This window comes from Rhagoletis zephyria, unplaced genomic scaffold, assembly GCF_001687245.7.
Source record: "Rhagoletis zephyria isolate East Lansing unplaced genomic scaffold, Rhagoletis_zephyria_1.1 Rzeph_scaffold_00704, whole genome shotgun sequence".
Lineage (NCBI taxonomy): Eukaryota > Metazoa > Arthropoda > Insecta > Diptera > Tephritidae > Rhagoletis > Rhagoletis zephyria.
Genome location: NW_016157788.1, coordinates 39,648 through 58,229, shown reverse-complemented (window position 1 = coordinate 58,229; position 18,582 = coordinate 39,648). Strand labels below are relative to the sequence as shown.

At 36.6% G+C, this 18,582-nt stretch overlaps 1 protein-coding gene across 5 annotated transcripts in view; it reads left to right on the top strand.

The window, feature by feature from the left end:
• The window catches only part of Arl4 (ADP ribosylation factor-like 4), a 142,938-nt gene extending 138,214 nt beyond the window's left edge, over positions 1-4,724 (top strand). For 3 of the 5 annotated variants that reach the window (XM_017613693.1, XM_017613694.1, XM_017613691.1), the window contains 2 exons: positions 3,651-3,753; positions 3,807-4,493. In XM_017613693.1, coding sequence (XP_017469182.1) covers positions 3,651-3,753; positions 3,807-4,493 — 790 coding nt within the window. Of the gene's footprint in view, positions 1-3,650; positions 3,754-3,806 lie in introns of all 5 variants that reach the window. The other 2 variants (XM_017613692.1, XM_017613695.1) reach the window with 1 other exon arrangement.
• Positions 4,725-18,582: the final 13,858 nt, after the last annotated feature.

Sequence of the window (18,582 nt, the reverse complement as noted above, 5' to 3'; positions counted from 1 at the left end):
TTCGGGCCATCATGCAGATATTTTATGTGGAGCTTGCCTAAATTTGGAAAAGGGGGCGTGGCATATGTATCTTATGTATAAAAATAAGTACACCCTTTTGGTGTGAGCTTATAACTTGAGAACGGCTTCACCGAATTCAACCAAATTTNGTTTTTACTCAAAGTGAAAATTATTTCATAAGTAACAAAACGAAAGACAGTAATTAAANGGGGTACCGCTAGTATTACATATAATTAACTGCATATAAATGGGCATTTCTCTGACGTCATGATTTTTATACCCGAGTTTGGAAGAAATTGGTGCANGGCATATTCGGGCCATCATGCAGATATTTTATGTGGAGCTTGCCTAAATTTGGAAAAGGGGGCGTGGCATATGTATCTTATGTATAAAAATAAGTACACCCTTTTGGTGTGAGCTTATAACTTGAGAACGGCTTCACCGAATTCAACCAAATTTATACGGCATATTAAGGCTATCATGCAGATGGTTTATGTGAATTCNAAAATAAAACATATGATAAATTTTCATATAGAAAAATTCCAGGATTTTTCACTCATTTTTCAATATTTGGTGNAATTAAGTGAACAAATTTATTTTCTGGTTGAAAGAAGTTCATAATACTAGTGGCAGAAATAAAAGAACCGCCTTAATTCAGCCAGTTNATTACTGTCCGATTCCGCCCATTTTCAATACCAACCTCGATTAACGGAAACCTACATACCAAATTTAGTTGAGATATCTCAATTTTTGCTCGNATTACATACTCATGGAGAAAAATGGGCGGTATTGGAAAAGGGGGCGTGGCATCTCACATCTTATATACAAAAAATAAGTGCAAGATTTCAACCAAATTTATACGGCATAGTCGGGCTATTATGCAGATGGTTTGTGTTAAGTTTCCCCGAATTCGGAAAAGGGGGCGTGGCACCACCCATACTAACAAAAATTTTCATCTGGTATATCTCTTGAAATATTTGTGGTAGATTACTGGAATTGGTAGCTATACGTGGCCTGTTCAAGAGTTGGCATTCCAAATAGTTTATTTATTCATACCGAAGATGGAAAAACAAAAAATGTTGTATGTCCAAATGTGTTGGATTAAGATTTAAAATAAAGAATCAAAAATTTTAAAATAAAACATATGATAAATTTTCATATAGAAAAATTCCAGGATTTTTCACTCATTTTTCAATATTTGGTGTAGAGAAGCACACGGGGTACCGCTAGTATTACATATAATTAACTGCATATAAATGGGCATTTCTCTGACGTCATGATTTTTATACCCGAGTTTGGAAGAAATTGGTGCAGCGGTTACCAAGATATACACATGTTACCATAAGTGGGCGTGGCTACGCCCATTTTCCAAAAATTTATAATATTCTTATTTTTCGTCTGAAAGTTATTGTAAATATCAATTTTGAGTGAATTATCTTCAGTAGTCACTAAAATATCGCAGTTTTCGTATTTATGGAAATTACCTTTATATGGGAAGTGGGCGTGATTACTGTCCGATTCCGCCCATTTTCAATACCAACCTCGATTAACGGAAACCTACATACCAAATTTAGTTGAGATATCTCAATTTTTGCTCGAGTTATCGTGTACGCGGACGGACGGACAGACGGACGGACAGCCAGACATGGCCGAATCGACTTCTCTATTCATTCTGAGCATTTATGTATACATTTGTCTATATNCAGAACGGCTTGACCGAATTCAACCAAATTTATGTGACATATTCGATCTATCATGCAGATGGNTGTTTATTCAAAATTTACATTTTTTTTATAAAAGTCTACCTCATCTTATATATAAAAATAAGTGCACGTTTTTGGTGTGACCGCATAACTTCAGAACGGCTTGACCGAATTCAACCAAATTTATGTGACATATTCGATCTATCATGCAGATGGTTTATGCGAAGTTTGCCCGAATTCGGAAAAGGGGGCGTGACACCACCCATACTAACTAACAATATAAAAATAAGTGAACGTTTTTGGTGTGACCATATAACTTGAGAACGGCTTCACCGAATTCAGCAAAATTCATGCGGCATATTCNCAGTGCAATGTAAAACAAAAATATGGGTACCAAAAGAAATAATTTTTTTTGGTTCACAATAGGAATTGAAAATGCCCCTTTAATCTATTTTATTAGTTTTAAGCTAATAAAGTTGGTCCTTAACATATAATTTTTTCAAAAATAAGAATTGCAAAATTTCAAGGATATTCAAGGATAAAATTATAAAAGGATATTTTCAATACCTACCCGTCCCTTATGCACCAAAAATTTAATGCTTTAACTCTACATAGTCATCTCTTTCATTTGATACCCATACTGTTTTTTTAAGTATATTGCACTTAAATTTTTAAATCATTTTTTGAATTACTAATATCTTTCAAATTTCAAAGTTCTTTTAAAAAATTCTGTCGTCAGAAAGAAAAAATTAAGAACGCAATTTTACAATATTTGGCGAATATATTGATTTCTTTTTGTGCGCAAAATTGCTTGTCGCAAGGTATTATAAGTATATTGAGCTACACATTTATAAAAAAATTTTAATATTAAATAAACAAAAGAAATGTTGCCAAAACTGGTCAACATAAAGCGTTTCTATTATTGCCACCAGTGTAAATTACAAATCCCGAAAATTTTCGGGACCTAAAAACGACCATTTTGCCTCTACCCTGAAAGGGTTAAAAGGCGTTTCATATATGACAGACTCTACATTAAAGGGCTAAATGCTGCACTTTCGTAAAGATATCTCGACCAGTATAACCATTTTTCTTATATAAATTTTTTTGTGAAAGCTGATAGTTTACGAGTTATTAGAGTTTAAAGGAAGCTTTTCTTTTCCAATCTGGCCACTCGGGTACAGCAACCAATGTCCCATAAATCGAGTCTTAAGATAAAATAAAGAGAAATCTTTCAGAAACAATGCTAATGGTGTATTAAATATAGTGGTTTCTAGTGGAATGGGAGCCAAAATCCAAAATTTCAAAAAAAAAAGTGACATTTTGAATGGTATTTTGAGGGTTAAGTTATTGTTGTTCTCTATAGTTTTCCTATATTATATGATCATTTATCTTTATATTTATCACGATAAAAAAATTTTCATTCCATTATCTCTTTTCTAAGCGAAGATCTACGATTTTGAAAAAAAACTCGTGTTTTGCCTATAGTGCGCCGCTCGGCTTTCTGTGTGAACGCACCCTAAAATTTAAATTTGTTTGTTTCGATTTTATTCCTTTATAAACTGCTGCAGCCGCTGTAGTGTAGTGGTTAGCAGTGCATGCTACCACTCCGCAGGGCTTGGGTTCAAGCCCTGGTCAAAACAACATCATAAAAAATATAGAAAAAAGTTTTTTTTTAACAGCGGTCTCCGCTCGGCAGGCAATGGCAAACCTCCGAGTATAGTTCTGCCATGAAAAACATGGTGCAGGGGTCGAGCTATGCTAAAAAATCTCATTTATTGTCCGATATGCTTCAAACTCAGAATATATATTCGTTGCATAAGGAGAAATGAACCTGCCAAAAATGGACCCACGGCATAACCAAAACCACGACATAATCAAAACCACAGACTATAATATCGCTTTTCGGCCAATGAGTTTATCTAATTCTCTAACTTTTTCAAATTTTAGATGCACCGATGGCATTCTGTTCGTGGTTGATTCGGTGGATGTAGAGCGAATGGAGGAAGCTAAAATGGAACTTATGCGAACAGCCAAATGCCCCGACAATCAGGTAAGAAACGAAGTTATTTCTCTACAATAAAAGTTAAGACATTGTGTTTTTAGGGTGTTCCTGTTCTAATACTGGCAAACAAGCAAGATTTACCTGGTGCTCGTAACCCTAAGGAATTAGAAAAATTATTAGGTCTACATGAACTTTTATACCCAGCGGTACATTTACAAAGTATATGTGCTAGCTCATCGTCAACAGGGAATATTGTGGGCTGCAGCAGCAGCAGTACAAGCACTATTAATACCTTCAGTAGAAGTATGACGCCAACGTCACAGCACAGTAAAAGCTTTGGATATAGTGGAGAAAGTGGTTTCTCTAAAGATGGTTTAACAAGAAATTTAAAAATTCAGTTTTCTGCATCGTCCTCGACTGCGGCAGCTACATCAAATCCAGTAGGAAATGAGTCGGAGCATTATCTGAACGACGAATTTAGCAACACGGGCGAGAGACATACATCTTCGATGCTCAATAAAACTACTCAAGACAAAAATTTAACATATGAATCTTCACCATCATCCGTGGTGACAACACCTACGGCTACAGCTTCCAATACGCTGTTTCTACAAAAAAAGGCAACCAAAACCACCAGTTATTCTGCAGCATTACATCAATTCAAAGGATGGTATATCCAACCAGCCTGTGCCATTACTGGAGAAGGTCTGCAAGAGGGCTTAGAAGCACTTTATGAAATGATTTTAAAACGGCGGAAACTTAATAAAACATTTAAGAAAAAACGGTAATATTTCTGTACATACTGTTTCAAATATTTCTGACTGTTCTGGCTTTCTTATACCCAGTGTTATACGACGAAGCACATTTATGTTAAATTTTTTGAATATAAAACTTTGTTGAAAATTTTATTTGACGGTGTAAATTGCAGTGATATAAATGTATATATTGTACGTAAGAAATCTTTTGTTAACTTACTTTTAAAGAGCAAGATCTGTAATATTAAAGAAGAAAAGCTTTTAGCATGTATGTTTTATTTCAAAGTATTCTATTAAACCGAATAGGGTTATTCGCGGACAAATTCTGGGTAAGTATGTATTAAAAATTCAAATGAATTTGTGTTCAGCAGGAAAAATAATTTATGGGGTCCATTCGGCTCGCAATATGTAAATACGAGTTTTTAATAAACTAAGTAAGTCAAGTTTTATGGGTCGATGGCGGACAGCAACGCAACCACGGTTCGGTTGCCAGCCGGCAACGCAACTTGGAAAGAAAATTTGTATTACGAATCGTCAACTATCTTCAGTTGCTGTAGAGTTATCGATAATCGAAATTTGACAACCAGCAAGCAGCTGTAAACAAGCTGTACGAGTAAAATTAAATTATTAAAATAAAGAGTTTTAAGAGTGCATGAACGCGGCCTCAATCAGGCCACATTTAAAGGATAATTCCAATCCTCTAAAGCTACCGCGTGCACTGTATGCAAAAGTTAATGCTTTCAAGGTTTTTCTTTTATTATCGTTTTGTGTTCATTTTCAAAGCATATTGAGGACTTCCAAATGGAGCTGTAGTATAATTGGTTAATAAACAGATGAACCTCTTCGTTCAACTTCAATACCTCCGCTCATAAAAGCTTGCGCAACTCTTCGATTTTTCGCAGAAGGAAGTGCCACAGCAATGACTTCAATTTGGAAAACTTGGTGTGTCGGTAGTTTTAAAAGAGGTGCTTCTGTTGATAAAGGTAATCAGTAAATGCAATCAGTGTTGGCTTTTATTTCGCCAAAGAGCGTACTCCACGAGAACTAAAATTTCAAGTTATGGTTTTGTTATTTTCGCCATATTCTGTAAAAGCAAACTGCATTGCAAAATGTTAATATCGTTCAAATTATTAAAAAGTAAAATATATGACACCCTTTAAAATTTTCGCTCCTAAATACGCTCCAGAAACATTCCCAGCAACCACAAATATGTCGCCTGTATCCACACTTTGTAGCAACTGCAGTTGTCAGTTGAAAGTTGCCAGTTGCCATCTGTAATATCGGTTTGGCAACTAGCAACGCAACTGAAGTTGGATTGCTATCGATAATCGACCCATTAAATTTGATATTGCTCTTGTTGTTGTAGCCGCCAGCGCCAGTGTGGTCGCCGGGGACTAGTAGTGGAGGAAGCTGCAGACGACACAAAACACAGCACTTCGGACAGCGGCTGTATGTCTTCTGGGGTCCTATTCTATAACTCGATTCGAAAATAAATTTACTCCAATTCGGATTTTTTGTACTTGGTAACTCTATTTTCGCATTAGCAATTCTAATTTCGAATCGTGTATTCGAAAACCGAAAACTGGCAACTATGTAACTCGAATTTGAATGTCAAATTCATTCGATCTTCGCAAATAATACTCGTTAGCGTTTGAGCTGTAATACTATTTGAAAAATGTAAGTATTTTAATGATTCTTTATTAAGTATAACCATTATAAACGTAAAATATTTTTCAGTAGGGATTCATCCAGCAAAAGCCAGCATACAAAACAAAGCCAATTTGGAATTATGGTGGAATTTATGGAATCGCATCGAAGTTTGGCCAAAGGCTACATAAAGTGCGCTGATCCTAAGCAAACTTCCAAGAATTTGTGGGGACGGCTGACGGAACAGTAAAATGGAGAGTGACCACCTACGCGGGATGCATCTTCAAGGAAGAAGGTAATTTAATGTAATGTTAACTCTTAAAGCTGCAACACGAGTTACGCGTCGTACGACCTATCAAAGTACCGTTTTCAAGGTATAACGGTTATGATAAATACTGTACGCTAATGAACCGCTCAATGAAGTACAGTTTTAATAAAGCAAAAGGAATTAAATTATAGAAAATGTTACATTTGAAATATATTAAAAAACAACAAAAAATATAAATGCATTTAATTTATGTAATGAAGAAGAGTATATTTTAAACATACGATGGCACTATGAATGCAATTTCGCTTATTATTAACTATTATTATTATTTTTGATTTACATATTTAAGGTTTGGGCGAATTACAAGACCCACCTCAAAGCCAAAGTGCGCAAAAATAAGTTGCACATGTCGGGAACTGGTGGTGGCCCTGCAAAAATTAATTCCCTTAATTCAGTGGAGTTAAGGGTAATGGAGTTGTTGCAAATAAATGAAGCAGTAGATGGAATAGCCGGTGCTCAAAAATTCGGTGCAGGAAGAAATGAAGCCCCTAACAGCAACGAATGTGAAACTGCTCCAACCACTCCGAATTATGCAACTGATTTGCAGGATCGTGCAGAACTGCCACCTTGTACTCCTCCTTCCTGTTCCCAGGCGTCACCCAATTGCAGTACGATGCGGTCCCGAACTCAAAGCAAAAGCAATCTTTTGAAGATGCAAGTGGATGGGCAAACAAAATTCCACAAAGATTGCACTCGCATTTTAAAAGACGTAAATTACAATTTAAAATCATTATCAAAACCAAATAAGAAATCTATGGAACCAGTGGAAGAGAAAATAGAAATAGGGAAACAGAAACTTAAATTCCCAAAATTAAAACATGAAAACAAAGTAAAAAGCGTCATGTAGAGAAACAAAATTAGAATTTCAAAACTAAGACTCAAGCAACAGCTGCTAGATACCTTAAGCAAACTTTTATGTTTGTTTTCATATATAAATACATATGTATGTTTGTAATAGAACCAAAAACATATTCATATATTATTATTTATTATTCTCAAATAAATAAAAAAAGAAAATGTACTTATTGTGGAAAATTCTTTAATGATATTAATTTACTACACAAAGTTACGAAATTTAAATTAGGAACGCAAGCTATTTTTAATTCGGTCTCGTATTGTCTGCGCCACACGTAAAAATCCGTTCTCTTCTATATTGAGTTGGTCGATAAAGATAAATTTGAGCCTTCTTCATTGATCTCAATTACATTGTATATAAGGCAAATGTTATGCAGTGCACAACAAGCATTTACAATTTTTACTACTTTTTCGGGTGTATAATGAAGCTCTCTTCCAGCAAGTAGGCAACGAAAGCGACCTTTTAAAATTCCAAACACTCGCTCTATTATTGATCGCGCTTTGGTAAACCTTTTATTATATAAGATTTCTGGAGAATTTTCTTCTGCGTTACGGTATGGTGTGAGGAGCCATGGCTCTAATGGATATCCAGAGTCACCTTGAAAATAGAAGATAATGCATGCAAATTTGTAAGAACTGGTACGTTTGGGAATATAAAACAGATTATATAAGAGTTTGTTACAGAGTACTGCGCTGCTAACAGGATTTTTGCACCATATGCATTTACATATGCAAATGCCCCTTTTTTGTATGTAGTCTTATGTACCATAAAATAAATTGTAAGATTGCTTTAAGTGATACAAGTACATATGGATTAAGTCACTAACCAATTATCCAAGATGACTTGTCTCCATTTTGGTATTGTGCTTTCATATATTGTCGTTCGTTTGACAAGCTCCATACATGAGAATCTTGTGATCACAAATCTAATAAAAAATGTTATGAAGAGGTATGAACAAAAACTTGTAAGTATTAAACACTTACCACCATTGCATTGATGCTATGCTTTAGCTTTCGGTTAAAGAACAGATGTTCATCCTTTACCGGCTTAACCATCTGGATATGGGTACCATCAACAGCACCTAATATTCCTGGTAATCCAAATTTTAAATAAAAATGGTTTTTGGCTTCACGTTTTTCTTGCACGGTCATTTCAAATTTGATGTGCTTCGGACATAAAGTTTTTTTAATCGCATTGACCACTTCCGTGGTACATTTAGAAGTCGCGGATTGCGCTAATCCTGCAAAACGGTCTTGCCCTTTTTTTGCTCATAGCTCCCTTACCCAAGAAATTTTAGAGTAGCAGCAAGTTTTACTGTCGGAGTTACTGCCGTAGATCTTATAGGTGCATGTCATTCGTGATCTATGCTTCTCAACACATAATTGAAGGCTTCCTTGGAAAGCCGAAAATTTTTTATGAAGCTAAAATTTCAAATATATAACCACTAACAAGTTTATAGCCGGTTACATTACATATTTATGCATTTTCCTTCTTTCCGATAATTCATCAATATTAAAATGATTTCTAATATCCCTTCTTGCATTTCTCTCTTCATTAATTTCTTCGTCCATCCACAATGCAACGGAATCCACTTTTTTGTTTATAAAATTAATAACAATTCTTTAATTTAAATTAGTTGTTTATTTGTTTTCCTTCTATGTGTTTTGACGTTTGACATTCGAAAATTCTGGCACAGGGTGGTACAACTTTCGCAAAACAAGAAACTCGATCCGAAACTTTTACAGAATGCTAAAACAAATTCGAATCGAATAACATTCGAATAGAATCAACTTTCGATTCGAGTTACAGAATAGGGCCGCTGATGTCGCCAGAACACCATCTGCATGACGATGCGAAAATGCTCCCCATAAAGCACAACACAATGCTTTGCAAGCAATTCTTAGTAGGGAACCACAGACGTGGACATCCGAACTGACACTTGCTTGCAGAGGAGCCCTCGCCAAAGCATGTCAGGAGACATCTATATGAACTGACGGACGAAATCCAGAGGTTCATAAAGTAACCTCTAAACCCGTCGGCATATCGACAAGCCCTGAGCGGCATTCACAGTGAGTCAGTCTCAAGTTACGTAGACTCCAGACCTGTGAATACCGTTATAGGCACTCAACCACCTGACATAGACGAGACGGAGTTTCGTCTGCCTCGGGAGACGCGAACCAGAATAGCCCAACTCGGCTCTGGCTACTGCAGCAGGCTAAACTCGTACCTGAGAAGATTAGATGCAGATATGCCAAATGAGTGTCCGGCATGCGGAGAGATGCCCCATGTATGCCCGGAAAACCCAACACAACTGACGCCTCTGTCCCTGTGGACAGACCCTATAGAGGCTGCACGCTTCTTGGGTCTTCCGTTAGTTGAACTTGACGAAAACGACTGAGATACTAACCGATCTGAGCGGAGTTGTTGTAGCCGCTTCGACAACAACAACGGTCCTTGGCCAGATATCGGTCTGGGTCATTTCGGTTACGTAGGACCGACACCCATGGGCAGGTGTTATTGCTTTTTCTCATGATGGCGATATAACCGCTTAAGTGATTTTGGCGAATTTAGAGTGAAACTGCAAATTATGCCTTACTTGTCTGGGCGTTATCCATACAAAACGCACAATTTACTCAACTTTCAGTTTCGTTTGGGTCCGACACAGACACAACGGATCTATTCTGACAGCCACTTAAGTAATTTTTCACCTGATATTTTTAACAAATAGGAAGCCTTTCCCCCACATCTACACCTAATAAATGCGTCTTAGCATTTTTCAAGTTTCTGTTTTAACTTTGCCCGTTTTCTCATGTGGGAAACGTGCTGTCCTAGCATTTCATTTTCAAAATGATATCAAGTCAGTTAAATCGTTGCATTCGTGCATTGGAATTAGAGTTGCACGCGTGAGAAAGTTTTAAATCATGTCACGCACAATCTCGCAAACAAATAAAATTTTGTCGCGCTCACTCACGTCACGCACGCGTATGCTCAAGCTCATAAAACCAATGTGTGTTTTTACTTTTGCAGTATTGATGGTACAGGGTTTGTATTTATTTACTTAGTCTGAAAAATTATTATTTTTTCACGTGCAGTTACATTCAAAAATTTATAGGTGAATGAAAATAACGAAAAAACATTGTAAGAATTTTGAATGTCATAAACGCATTTTATTAAAATTTAACGGAGAACTATTTCAAAAGTATTTATGTACACATTTTGACCAGGTTCGCTTTTATTTATTTAATATTACTTATTTACAAAAGTTTAGCTCATATAAAAAAATATTAGAAAATTCTTTAAATTTGTTTTGATCAAATATTTAAAAACAAATTTTGGTATGCCGTTTGAAATAGATAAGAACTCGTTGATTTTTTTAAATTGTACAAATAATAATTCTAGTATGCGAGTGGAAATTGCTACTGCTTGATTAAAATGTATTTACTTACATGCGTGATTGCGTGATTTGACCTCGACTCACGTCGCTCATGCTCACGCATAAATTTGTAAAAATTTCTCACGCTCATGCATGATAACGCGTGAATCGCTCCGGAGGCAATAAAGGGGTAATTCTAACCCGTTAGAGTCAAGTGATTCACATGCCTATTCTGCGTTGGTAACAAAAATTTTGTTACCGGTTAGTAAAGTTACTGTCAATTTTTAAACCCTTTTCGTATTCTCCACACTCTTGTAACCGGTAAATTTTGTTACCATCTCATGAGCAGGTAACAAAATATTGCCCCGTGAAATATGCAACACCAGAATTTAAACAAAACTCCATAGCTGAATTGCTGAATAAATTAAAACGTTACCAAGGTAAATATAATTGCGGTTGCAAGAAGTGGTGACAATCGTTGGTAACAAAATTAGCTTGTTACAAAATGTGCGGTTACAAGCAGAATAGACCTGTCAAAGTGAAAAAAAATGGTTCTTAGCATTTTTCAATACTTTTTAAATTTCTTATTTTTTAGTTTTCGGCAAGATTACAGGCTAAACAACCCGGCATTTAATTGAAAATTGAGCGCATGTTTCCGCTTTTTCAGAGGGAGGACATCAAAAAGGCGTCGGAAAGGACCATAAAAGGGCCTATTCTGCTTGTTACCGAAAATTTTGACACTGGAAAATTTTGTTACCAAAAAATAACACCCCTTGTAACCGCAATTCTAAGTACCTTGGTAACAACTTAATCTATTCAGCAATTCAGCTATGAAGTTTTGTATAAATTCTGGTGTTGCATACTTCACGGAGCTTTATTTTACCTGCTTATGAGATGGTGACAAAATTTACCAGTGCGCAGAAAGCGAAAAGGGTTTAAAAATTACCAGGAACTTATTTACCGGTAACAAAATTGTTACCAACGCAGAATAGGCCTGAAAGTGGGCCTAACTCAATCTTTTAGTGGGGTATTGTCAGAAGTGCTGAATATTTTGGAGCCATTGCTTTGTCCACAAGGGATAAGTTGGCCCACTTTAGAAGAGCAACGACAAATTGCACACAATTTGTATACGAAATTCGCAATATCAGGAGTTATAGAACGTGTTGATGGAACAAAAGTCAACACGATATCTCCTTCAAGAAACATTCATACATTTTACAATAGAAAAGGCAAAATCAGTTTATATGTCATGATCGTAAGTGCTATATTTATAATTTAAGTTTAATTATTTAAATTTAAAAAGTCCACAGAAAAGTTTCTACAGACTATTAAATTAAATACAAAAGTTTTTAAAAGTTTATACACAAAATAGCTCTTATTAAAATTACATCTATGGCAATTTACTTATATGATCGGAAGTACTGTATATAACCACTATGCACTAAAACGCGTACAACTACAAAAATTGTAAAGCAGTATCTATCGCTTTGAAAAGATTTCCAATTTTTCAGCTATATATTCTTTCAGTAATGATGATACATGCGGTAGTAATCCAGAAATAGGATCTCCTGTCCAACAAAGCTCGTAATAAAAGCTGTCTTCCTCATTCGTAACACCTATGTATAACAGTAAGGGTACCATCGGGTTTTTGGTTTTATGGACTTTTCCGGTAGGTTTTTAACTTAGGAATTCAAATTTGTTGTCAAAAGTTGACTAAAAAATCTTTTGGATGCTCATTTTTAAATTACAAGTTGCATATAATTTTTCAACTTTTCTTACATTTTTTTCTGACTGTGATGCATTTTCTCCATACAAAAAAGTTTCTCAATATATTTTATATATATGGAAGAAAATTCGTTAAAAACAATTGGCCAAATATTAAATACCTTTTTACGACGTATATACTATATCAATTTTTAAAACAAATTTTAAGTAAACGCCATTTAACTTTTACCTAAAATTTGTTTTAAAAATGGGTATAGTATATACGTCGTAAAACGGTATTTAAATTCTCTTTGAATTGGCATCAATACTTTTCTAATCGGTCTAGTAGTTCCCCAGATATCTCATATCAATGTATATATCAAGTAATTTTTAGCAAAAAAAAACCGACTTCAATTCTCATATAAAAAAAGTATATATATATATCTCATGATCCATGATCATGATCGGATCTTAACCAGATTAGTATGGGACCACCTCTGAGACACTACTTTTCCGATGCAAAAAAGAATTATCGAAATCGGTTGACGTGGTCCAAAGTTATGCGGTAACATACATAAACAAAAAAAATATTCCGACGAACTGATAACCTCCTCCTTTTTCGGAAGTCGGTTAAAGTTAAAAATGGTGTGAAAAATGTATAGTAATTCATCAATTGAGAACGGTTGGGCTGATTTGGGATTTTTTTTTTAGTTGTTCGTAATTGCCAGGAGAAGGTTTTTACGAAAGAAAATTTTGGGAAAACCTTCCGAGAAAGTCGGGAAATCGGAAATTGATTTTTTGTAGGGAATTTTTTGTACAATTCTTTCGGAATGGCTTTCGAATGGAAAAATAGAAAATTCTAAGTAGAAAAATTTGAATTTTTTCGACGAAATTTTGCATTTTATCGCATGATTTGATGATTTTCGATGATGTAAAGGTGGAAAATTCCTTGTGAAACTTGGAAAATTTCGGATAATTGTGAAATTCATTGTGAGCATGAATCAATTGGGAACAATTTTCTCCTATGTTTCATAACCGATTCGAATGATTGCTGCTTTTGTGGAAAGGTGTTTAGAAGGAGGAGGATAGTTCCGTGCGCAGAAGTGGAAAGCTTTTGACTGCCATTCGCAGCTCACAACGTCCGGATATTTATATTCACGTATCCTCTGGGTAGCAACCAAACACCCCTTTGGCAGCGAGCTAAAATGAGAAAGCGTAAAAGTTCGCGTGCGCTGGGTTTGGGTCTCGCCACGTTAAAACCCCGCCTAATGAAAAAGAACAAACAGCCACGGATGAGACCCCCTTTTTTTGATGACGACCACGGCAAACGTATAAAGGACTATAATTTGAGGGTNGTTAAAAATGGTGTGAAAAATGTATAGTAATTCATCAATTGAGAACGGTTGGGCTGATTTGGGATTTTTTTTTTAGTTGTTCGTAATTGCCAGGAGAAGGTTTTTACGAAAGAAAATTTTGGGAAAACCTTCCGAGAAAGTCGGGAAATCGGAAATTGATTTTTTGTAGGGAATTTTTTGTACAATTCTTTCGGAATGGCTTTCGAATGGAAAAATAGAAAATTCTAAGTAGAAAAATTTGAATTTTTTCGACGAAATTTTGCATTTTATCGCATGATTTGATGATTTTCGATGATGTAAAGGTGGAAAATTCCTTGTGAAACTTGGAAAATTTCGGATAATTGTGAAATTCATTGTGAGCATGAATCAATTGGGAACAATTTTCTCCTATGTTTCATAACCGATTCGAATGATTGCTGCTTTTGTGGAAAGGTGTTTAGAAGGAGGAGGATAGTTCCGTGCGCAGAAGTGGAAAGCTTTTGACTGCCATTCGCAGCTCACAACGTCCGGATATTTATATTCACGTATCCTCTGGGTAGCAACCAAACACCCCTTTGGCAGCGAGCTAAAATGAGAAAGCGTAAAAGTTCGCGTGCGCTGGGTTTGGGTCTCGCCACGTTAAAACCCCGCCTAATGAAAAAGAACAAACAGCCACGGATGAGACCCCCTTTTTTTGATGACGACCACGGCAAACGTATAAAGGACTATAATTTGAGGGTATGCACCTGGAATATCCGGACCCTTAATGGGGAATGTGCTCTGCCCGGCTGGTTGATGTCCTCGGGAAGACAAAGGCTGACATCACCGCCATCCAATAAATGCTATGGACGGGGCAAGGAAAAGTAATTGTGAAGCCTTGCTTCGTCTACTACAGTTGCCACGTAAAGGAGCGCGGATTCGCTATTGGATTCGTGGTAGGAGATAGACTCCCTCGCCGAGTACTGGCGGTAACCCCGGTGGACGAACGTCTAGCCCCAATCCGCATCAAAGCGTCAACATCTCGCTCATCTGCGCCCATGCCCCGATGGAAGGGAAGGACGAGCCGTCCAAGGATCTCTTCTCTGAGCGCTTAGAGCGTACATATGAGCGCTGCCGTGCTCGGCGATTTTAATGCCAAGCTGGGCAAGGAAGGGATCTTTGGCGCCACTGTCGGAAAATTCAGCCTCCACGACGAAACCTGAGGCTTATCGACTTCGCCGGGGCCCGAAACATGGTAATATGTAGTTCTAGGTTCCAGCATAAGAACATCCACCGAGCTACATGGCTGTCTCCAGATCGAAAAACGAGAAACCAAATCGACCACGTTGTGATAAACGGAAGGCCTGCTTCCAGCATTTTAGACGTACGTACACTCCGAGGGCCAAACATCGACTAGGACCACTATCTCGTTGTAGCCAAGATACGCACCCGCATCTGTGCAGCAAAAATGTGCGCCCAACAACTCAAGGAAAGCTTAACGTCGAACAGCTACAATCACAACAGACTGCCAATTTGTTCGCCACTCGACTCACACACCTGCTCTCTGAGAGCACTCTTCAACAATCCGACATAAGCGAGCAGTGGAACCACATTTACCGATCATTAAGTACCGCCGCCGAAGAAGTAGTTGGATTTCAGCGAGCCCGAAAGAACAACTGGTACGATGAGGAATGTCAAGAAGCCGCAGAGAAAAAAGATGCCGCCTACAGGGCCACGNCGCCGCCTATAGGGCCCTGCTGAGATCGGGCGCAACGCGAGTCATATAGGACCGTTATTGGGAACTGAAGAACGAAGCGAAACGTATTTGCCGCAATAAGAAGAGAGAGGCCGAAATACGTGAGTGCGAAGAGCATGAAATGCTTGCCGACAGGAAAAACGCCCGAAAATTTTACCAGAGGGTTAGGCGACTTACGGAAGGTTTCAAGACCAGGGCGTACTGGAACTTGGTATTGATGTATATGAAATCGCTCGCATACTCCTGGATAAAAATTGGAGTTATTGAAAAAGGGGCATGGCACGTCCTGTACAAACCGAATTTTTCATACTGCATATCTCCGGAAATGCTCAAAGTAGAGTACTGGAACTTGGTGTGGAGATATATAAAATCAATTACATACTCTTTCAGAAAAATTGGAGCTATTGGAAAAGAGGGCGTGGTACCGGAATATTTCATACTGAATATTTCTGGAACAGTTCATGGTAAAATTTTTGAACTTGATACGAAAATATATGAAATATATGAAAAGGGGCGTGGCACCTCCTATACAAACCGAATTTTTCATACTGTATATCTCTGGAAATGTTCATGGTAGTGTACTGGAACTTGGTATGGAGATACTATGTATATGAAATCAATCGCATACTCTTGAGAAAAATTGGAGCTATTGTAAAAGGGGTGTGGCATCTCCCATACAATACGAATTTTTCATACTGCATATCTCTGAAAGTGTTCATGGTACAGCACTGGAACTGGGTATGGAGATATATGAAATTAATCGCATACTCATGAAGAAAAATTCGAACTATTTGAAAGGGGGCGTGGCACCTCCCATAATAAGTATCTCTGGAAGTGTTTATGGTAGAGTACTGGTACTTTATGCGGGCGTAACACCTCCCTTACAAGTCGAATTTTTCATATTGCATATCTTAAGAATAGTTCTTGGAAGAGAACTGGAACTTGGTGTGGAAATATATGAAATTAATCGCATAGTCATAGATAAAATATGGAGCTATTGGAAAACGGGACGTGGCACCTACCATACAAGCCGAATTTCATACCGCATATCTCTGGAAGTGTTCACGGTACAGTACTGGAACTTCGTATGGAGATTATGAAATCAATCCCATACAAGCCGAATTTCATACCGCATATCTCTGGAAGTGTTCACGTTACAGTATTGGAACTTCGTATGGAGATTATGAAATCAATCCCATACTAACAAAGTTTTGTGTGTGGGTTTCAGTAGGTCTCTGGATAGTTTAGTCTCACAATTTAAACCGCCAGCTGGCGCTGAAGTTGAGTTATTACTAAAAATCTTTTTTATAATCCGATTTTGCGAATATTCAAAACAAGTATTGGAAACGGTAAAGGCAGTCCAATTGCAAAATAGAGCTGCAAGGTGATGCTGAGGTCGAGTTATTACTAAAACGTCACACTAAATCGATCTGTTGCACCATTCATTGTATCGAACTTTCGTGTCTTACGATTGGCCCAATGGATTCGTTAAAGCTTCATCCGGTGACACCAGGGTTGAGTTGTGCAGTGGTAAATCTCAAATCACCACCTGTCGAAATACCTTAAAAGCCAGTTTCATGAAAGAAATTTTATGAACATTTTTTTTTTTTTTTACTTGAATTTGATATGGAACCTGACCAAAAAAAATCATTTTTCACTTAAATTGCTTACGTGAAACTGGATTTTAAGATATTTCATCTGAGTCTATATATGTATATTGGATTTCTGTTGAACAAGGATACGCACGCATTTTGAAATTGCCACATTCACTATAGATCCGGATCATTGTTGCCACTAGGTAACTTCTTCATGGACATAACACTTTCTTTGGGTTATTTAAGGCGGCAAACGACCACTGAACTATAATCTTAGCCGATGAATGGTGCCAGTGGAAATCGTAAATGTGGACTGTTGGAGAAAATGTTGGACCAACATGTTTAAATTAAAAACCTTATTTTGGGCGGGACGAACTTCGCCCACTTATCCAAAAGCCGAACTGTTCGGTTCAGTGGTTCGAACCACTTAGAAGGAGCTTATAACGGTACAAAAGCCGGTTCAAGTTCGGTTCGGTTCGGTTCAAGTGGTTCAATTTCCTTATGTTAAGGTATATAAATGTTACAAATATATAAAAAATCCATAATATAAAAATTAAAGGCTTCGTTGAGACCAAACTTAAATATCCACATGTAAAGTGGTGGATAAAAATAGGGACGCGACATTTTATCAAGTATTTAGCTATTTTTCTTTTCTTTATTTAATGTTTATTTTTTTAACCATATAGACCCAATTTTCAAACTTTGTGCAAAAATTATGAATACTCTGCACAGTTTCATCTAAATTGCAAACTTTTTAATAAGAATTTCCAGGAAAAATTTTAAAGTTTTATGTTGATTTTTAGCAATTTTTCACATATTTACCCCTATACGAAGTACGTATGTATGTATGTTGGAAAATTTTTTTATATGGAAGAAAACAAAAAAAATTATTTTAAATCAGCGCGATCAAAGGGAAATTAGAAAAATGTTAATAAACTTTTTAAGGTTTGAACAAGTGGTGAGCCTAGTCGAATATGTAGATTAAAACACCATACTCAGAATTTTGAATTGACCCTCAAAATTTTGGCTTACTGCTGAAAACCTAATTTTCGGTAGGAGCTTACACTTCGCCTTAACTTCATATGTACAAGTATACCTATGGTCAAAATAATAAAAGTGCGGCATTTGACTATTTTTCTTTTGTTGTTTTAATGTTCATTACTTGCTGTCTCCACAGGCAAAAGTTTTTATCTTGATAATGTTATCAGGCAAAATTTTGCCAATGGAGACCGCATATTGCTCTTGGCAAGCAATAATTACCAGAGCTTTTATCTTGATAAATATTGCCAGAAATTTCGTACTTTGATAGTTACATTTTCATATGCGCGATAACTTCGTGGCAGCAACATTATTGATATTTTAATATAAAAGCAAAAATTGAGCTGTTTTCTGTTAAAATATTTGTTATGTATTTGGGTGTGAAATAGCATAATTTTTAAATTTTTTAAGTGATTAAATCCGGGAAAAATAGCCATCTTACAAATGCTTTCATCAAGATAAAATGCCTACACACAAATATTGCCTCTGATAAAATTTATGTCAGGCGGCCG